This window comes from Gossypium hirsutum, chromosome D13 (assembly GCF_007990345.1).
Source record: "Gossypium hirsutum isolate 1008001.06 chromosome D13, Gossypium_hirsutum_v2.1, whole genome shotgun sequence".
Lineage (NCBI taxonomy): Eukaryota > Viridiplantae > Streptophyta > Magnoliopsida > Malvales > Malvaceae > Gossypium > Gossypium hirsutum.
The window spans coordinates 43,283,978-43,290,848 of record NC_053449.1 but is presented as its reverse complement, the minus strand read 5'-3'; the positions used below and the strand labels follow the sequence as shown (position 1 = coordinate 43,290,848).

Below are 6,871 nucleotides of genomic sequence, written 5' to 3'. Positions count from 1 at the left end.
ACTGTTTATTGGTGTTTTTCTTTTTTTCATTTTTCCCCCAGCTCTTTTTCTTCTCAAACTCTATAAGTATCAGATACTCATGAAAAATGCAGGCTTCCCTTCCTCGTCTTCCCATCTCTCTCTATTTCCCCTTTCCTACCATTTTCCGGCGCAATCGCCGGCTATTTTCCGGAGAATTCATTTTAGGGTCTTTTTTTTTTTGCTTTCTAGAGGTTTGCTTTTTATTTTTTTAAAGCTCATTTTTTTTTTGGGGGGGGGATGTTATGTTTTATTTTTTTTGCCTTTCATGTTGACTGAGTTTCAGATCTGGGTTTTTCTTTCTAGGTGGATTGATTTGCAGTATTTCATTTTTCATGCTCTTTTGTTGTTTTCTTCTTGGTAGTCATCTTCATGTTTCTTTCTTTAATATTTTTTAAAAATCCTGATGAAATTTTCGTACTCATTTGCTTTTCTTATATTCAAATATAATGCAGTTAAAACAAACAAAAAAAGAAAGATTTTGTGTGCATCATCTCCTAATCCGTATATTATATATAAAATGGTGATGGTTGGGGGTTGGTTGTTGGAAAAGAATCCTTATATATATATAAATATATCTTTCAACCATATTGGTAATGTAATGAACAAAAGTTTTGATTTTCTTTTCACTCTTTTGTTGAATGGGATTTTTGTTTCATCAACTCTATAAATACATTTCAGATTTTGAGTTTCTATATTAAGCATTTATCTTTGATATTCTCAAGGGGTTTATGCTTTGTTTGTCCAAAAAAGTTGGGTTCTAATCCTTTGTTGGTTTCTTGAACTGTAGATCTCTTCCTCTGAAACTGGTTTTTGTTGATTGAAGAGAAAGAAATGGATGGGGCTAAAGAGACGGGACTTAGAAATGTGAGCTCAACTTGCTCAATCTCGGAGTCAGATGATTATGATCTGTCACGCCTCCTTGATAAGCCAAGGCTTAACATCGAGAGACAAAGATCATTTGATGAGAGATCACTGGGTGAGCTCTCTATTGTTCTCACAAGAGGAGCTCATGACAACTATGAGACCACGCACTCTCCTGGTTGGAGGTCTGGTTTCAATACTCCGGCCTCATCGGCTAGAAACTCCTTTGAACCCCACCCCATGGTGGCTGATGCATGGGAAGCTCTCAGGAGGTCTTTGGTGTATTTCAAAGGCCAACCAGTTGGTACCATTGCCGCATATGACCATGCTTCCGAGGAAGTTTTGAACTATGATCAGGTGAATTTCTTTGTTCATCTTGAAATTATTATTGCGTTATATATGTAGGAGATTGTAAACTATGACCCTGACATTTATTATGCCTTATATTGAGGTGTTACTTCTTCAATCTAGAATTTTTGAACCTGAATACAATAAGGTACAGCAAACTATAATACCTTGATCCAAGTGAAACATGAACAAGAATTGAACTTTCATATGCATAGAGGATTCTGATTTCTAAAACGAAGTTTGGTGAGGAAGAATGGGAAGATTAATTGAACTTCTTTTTTTTGATAAAGTTCAAAGATATTTGTTCCATTATCAATTTGTCAGTTAAAATGTTGAAATTGTCTAAGACTGTTTTGTTCCGGTGTGATAATTTGTTCAGGTTTTTGTTAGAGACTTTGTACCCAGTGCTCTAGCTTTTCTGATGAATGGAGAGCCTGAGATAGTTAAGAACTTTCTCGTGAAGACCCTTCATCTTCAAGGGTGGGAAAAAAGGATAGATAGATTCAAGCTAGGGGAAGGTGCAATGCCTGCTAGCTTCAAAGTTCTTCATGATCCTGTGCGCAAATCAGACACAATTATTGCAGATTTTGGAGAGAGTGCCATTGGTAGAGTTGCTCCAGTTGACTCTGGATTCTGGTGGATCATTCTGCTCCGTGCATATACCAAATCTACTGGGGATTTATCTCTAGCTGAGACACCTGAATGTCAGAAAGGGATGAGGCTCATACTTACTCTTTGTCTTTCAGAAGGATTTGATACATTCCCAACCCTACTTTGTGCTGATGGATGCTCTATGATTGATCGAAGAATGGTAAGCTATCTGTCTATTCTTAATGTTTCTTTCTTTTGTGCGTGTATGTGTGCTTTCCTGTTCATATGTGTAATGTTCCTTACCAATCTTATGGGTGAGACGTGCAGTGCATGTGAGGAAATAAAGGTAGCAAAAGATTATGAAAATTGAAATTTTGATATAATACATATTATTCATGGAAAAAAAATAGTGTAGCAGATAGTTCTTTTATTGTTATAGCTGAGTGGCGGAGAGAGAGTGGAGTAGCATAACCAATAGATATCTGGTTCCTTGGTTTTAATTTAATAGCATGCTGGTTCTGCCAACATGTTGATGCGGTTTACTGCAATGATCCAACTGCAGTTAATTATTTGTTTGTTTAGGCCAATCTACTCTTGGTTTTGTACCATTATCATATTGATATATGTGATGGAGAAAACGTCATTGCTTACCAATGATATATTTTCTCAAATGCTGTTTTGGCCTTGAGTGAGAGTATGGTAATAATATTATCCTGTCTAAATAAAACAGTTACTTAAGAATCTTAGCAGATACGATCAGATATCTTGCTGTTCTGAATATAAGTAAGTTCTGGTGCTCTAGTTCCAGGTTCGTGTCTATTTTGATTAAATATGTATGAAAAGTTATATGGTTCTGTCTTGAGCTTTTACCATAGGGTCATTGCAAATATATGATCCACCTACTGATGGGACCATGACTAGCTAATAACAGAGAAAACATGGTCCGCATCAACTTATCCTTCTCCCTCTATAAAGGCGAACCAAATATATCCCTATTCTGTTATTACTAAGAACCGTAGGATCTAGTTAATTTGTCCATTTTTATTAATGAATCTGATGCCGTTTTAAGTGGTTAAAGCAATGCAGATTTGATTCTTTAATAAGGCTGAATTATCTGTTTCAGAAATGAAAGCCATTTCCCCAAATGGTTCTTTTGGATGAGCAGATTCATTCATATGTTAATTGTAAGTGAATTATTAGTGAAGGTCCACCTTAGTTCTCGTTGATGGAGGAAATATTTGGTAAACTATGTGTATTTATTCTGCAATGTGTGAGAGCACACTTGTTCTTTTTGTATTCTATTGTGGCAATCCAACCTATGAGGTTTCGTTTGTTTGACCAAATTGTTTTAACAGTTTTGCCATGAAAGGCAGCTCACAAGTATGAGTGTTCCACTTAATTCATATATATCTATATGTTTTTTATCGCCACTATCTCTTCATCTCTAGGACTGAGGAGACTTAAGTACATGTTTTAGTAATGGTGTGAACTTTCTTCGGCATTGCCAGGGTATTTATGGTTATCCTATTGAAATTCAAGCACTTTTCTTTATGGCATTGAGGTGTGCTTTATCAATGTTGAAACATGATGCTGAAGGCAAAGAATGCATTGAAAGAATTGTGAAGCGTTTGCATGCTTTGAGTTATCACATGCGGAGTTACTTCTGGCTTGACTTCCAACAACTAAATGATATTTATAGATATAAAACTGAGGAGTATTCTCACACTGCAGTAAACAAGTTCAATGTTATTCCTGATTCCATCCCGGACTGGGTGTTTGATTTTATGCCAACACGAGGTGGCTACTTTATTGGCAATGTTAGTCCTGCGAGGATGGATTTCCGATGGTTTTGTTTAGGTAATTGTATAGCAATTCTATCTTCTCTTGCAACTCCGGAGCAATCAATGGCTATAATGGACCTTATTGAGGCCCGTTGGGATGAGCTTGTTGGAGAAATGCCTCTAAAAATATCTTATCCTGCGATAGAAAGTCATGAATGGCGAATTGTAACTGGTTGTGACCCTAAGAACACAAGATGGAGTTATCACAATGGAGGATCTTGGCCAGGTAAGGCTAATGCTTTCTAGTCTATCTTTACTTCAGTGCTTTTTATCTTACAAGAAACAAAATTAATTCTTGTTCTCTCTATCAGAACATATTCTATTATTGTTTGTTCACGTTACACAAAAACCGCCACATATCTGCCTTATTTGCTTGGGGTACTTGAAATGAAAAAATGCTCACCAGGAGGTCGTACCTGGCTATTCTGCTTTCAAAGACCCCCGAATTTATGCTGTCTTTTTGTCAGTATAATCCATCCTCGATGACTTAGCTGCTTTAGAAGAACCTGGTTGTTTTGTGAAACCACATTCATAGATATTTGGGGACATAATGGATGCTTAAATGTTAATGCTTCAGAAGCAAGCCCTTTTAATCTATAATCTATAAAAGAGTGGTTGTTGAGAAAATTTTGAACTGATGAACATGAATATTATTGTTCATTGTAACTGCAATTTCCCACTATTTTCGTGTGCAGTGCTTTTGTGGTTGCTGACAGCTGCTTGCATCAAAACGGGAAGGCCACAAATTGCAAGACGCGCAATAGACCTTGCTGAGACACGCTTGTTGAAAGATGGGTGGCCAGAATATTATGACGGCAAACTTGGGAGATATGTCGGTAAACAGGCTAGGAAGTATCAGACATGGTCAATAGCAGGATATTTAGTGGCAAAAATGATGATGGAGGATCCGTCGCACTTGGGGATGATTTCTTTGGAGGAGGACAAACAGATGAAACCATTGATAAAAAGATCATCTTCTTGGACTTGCTAAAAAAAGGAAAGAAAAAAAACCAGAATTGGGAAATGGAAAGAGACCAACTTCAGAATTTTCATTGTACCGGTACCAGTCTTTCTTCTTCTTTTACGTTATGTTTCCAAGTCAAGAAAATAGTGACAAAAAAAAAGAAAAGAAAAGAAGATTTTGCAGCCATGGCTGATGGCTCATGCATTGTTTATTTCCATTACAAGTATACATTAAAAGGAAGTTAAGTTTCCTGGTAACAGATGCCATATCTATACCCTATTTGACTTATCTGAAAATAATTATTATTTCTTGTTTCCCATCATGCATGCAATTTCACTATTTCTTAATGCCTTTATTTATTGGAACTGCCATGAACAAAATCAAGTAAAGATTGTTCAAGCAAGCTAGGCTTACACCAAGTCCTATGGAAGTGGAATCTATCCATTCTAGGAAGCATGGTAAATTACCCCCACTGCTCCATTTCAGTGTCTTTAAGCTTCTCTTTGGATCTCACGCATAAAGGTGAGGGCGGACATGTTGACATGTATGATGAGTGTTTGGACCCTGGACGAGGTCATAAATTAGAATATCCATCAATGGGGAAACTAGCAGAATACGAGGTGGTAGATAAAGACAAGGGTAGAGAAAAGTGACTTTCATAGGCTTACCTAACAGAAATGGGTAAGTGTCACCAGCTACCACATCCATTGGAGGATCAGATTACACGACTGGGGGTTGGGACCATGCAAATTGAATCCAAGCCTGTAGTAGTTTCAACCCATTCATTTCCTAGTACAACATTTTGATTTTGCTTCCGTACCACTTTACGTTTCGCCCTACTGGTGGTCCTGCTTTCAATTTTCCTGTCCTTTTTTAGCTGGCACAAGCATGCAAATTCCAACAATACTTCTGTGCACAACTTTCTAACTCTAGATATGATTTAGGTTAAATTATATCATTAGTCAATAAATTATGAGTAAGTTTTTGTTTTGATCACTTAATTAAAAAAAATAACAATTTGGTCATTGAATTATGCAAAAGTTTTCATTTAAGTCATTGGGCTGAATCGATGCTTATATGACTTTTTTTGTTTACACTATTTGCACCAATTGAAAGCTCTCTATCCCCTTTTCTTCTATAATTTTTTTATTTTCCCATGAAACAGCTTAAAACATCACGAATTTGCAAACTAATATTCAAGCAGTCTTTTCTTCGATCTCTGGCATTGATCATCAAATTGATTTGGATCTAAGATATGTTATCTTACTCGTTGATAGGTACTGATCCATTATACTAATCATCTAATTGTTGCTTGGAGCTCCCTGACAGAACTTTTTAAAGAAAAAACTCAACAACCCGTGACTTAAATAAAAACTTGGCATAATGACTTATTTAGCCCTTCAACTTTACAAAAAAAAGTTATTTTAGCCCTCTATTTTTAACTGTTAAACTTGTGTATTTTTATCAAATCACCCCAAAATAGATGGAAAGATTTACGTTTTTTAACTTTGCTGATGTGGCATACATATGGATTGCCACATAGATGACACATCAACATTTAATTAATTTTTTAAAATTTAAAAATTCGAAAAATAAAATAAAAATCATTAAAATTATTTAAAAGTATAAAAAATATAAAAAATAATTCTTAAAATATTTTTAAAGTTTAATAAATTAAATAAATGCTGACATGTCATCCACGTGGCAATTCATATGTATGCCAAATTAGCAAAGTTAAAAAACGTAAACTTTTCTATCCATTTTGGGGTGATTTGACAAAAAAAATATAAGTTCAAAGGCTAAAAGAGGCGAACAATTAAATAGATGGCTAAAATGACTTTTTTTGTAAAGTTGGAGGCCAAAATAATCATTATGCTTAAATTTTTTTGAATAGTTTAATGACTTAAGTAAAAGCTTTTGAATAATTAAATGATCAAAACAAAAACTATCCCATAGTTTAATGGCTAATGTTGTATTTTACCCTATGATTTATAAAAATAACAAAAAAAAAGAGATTTATAATGATAAAATTTTTATCATTATATTAGCAATTGATTAATTTCTTATTCCGTGTGATTTATAGATTGACTATATGTATTATATTAAATTTATTTGCATTTAAAAAAAATATTTTTTGTACAAATAATATGAAATAATGTTTTCTAAACAGTGTATAAAATATTGTATAATATATACTATATAAATAGTATATATTACCTTGCTCCGTAACTCAGTATTAAATAAA

The 6,871-nt window shown here is 34.6% G+C and overlaps 1 protein-coding gene across 2 annotated transcripts; it reads left to right on the top strand.

Moving 5' to 3' along the window:
* On the top strand, positions 1-4,943 carry LOC121225030 (probable alkaline/neutral invertase D). 2 transcript variants are annotated; one of them, XM_041108749.1, is made up of 5 exons: positions 1-212; positions 809-1,239; positions 1,610-2,041; positions 3,330-3,888; positions 4,358-4,943. In XM_041108749.1, the coding sequence occupies exons 2-5, from the start codon at positions 853-855 to the stop codon at positions 4,651-4,653; spliced, it is 1,674 nt and encodes a 557-aa protein (XP_040964683.1). In that variant the 5' UTR covers positions 1-212; positions 809-852; the 3' UTR covers positions 4,654-4,943. The 2 variants fall into 2 exon arrangements, with proteins under 2 accessions (XP_040964683.1, XP_040964682.1); XM_041108748.1 differs by having other exon boundaries at positions 39-324.
* Positions 4,944-6,871: the final 1,928 nt, after the last annotated feature.

Bases quoted from the DNA above. Each gene is read 5' to 3' on its own strand.
- LOC121225030 (XM_041108749.1), top strand. From the start codon at position 853: ATGGATGGGGCTAAAGAGACGGGACTTAGAAATGTGAGCTCAACTTGC. The intron at 2,042-3,329 runs GTAAGCTATCTG...CGGCATTGCCAG, and splicing joins CTATGATTGATCGAAGAATG to GGTATTTATGGTTATCCTAT. The intron at 3,889-4,357 runs GTAAGGCTAATG...TTTCGTGTGCAG, and splicing joins CAATGGAGGATCTTGGCCAG to TGCTTTTGTGGTTGCTGACA.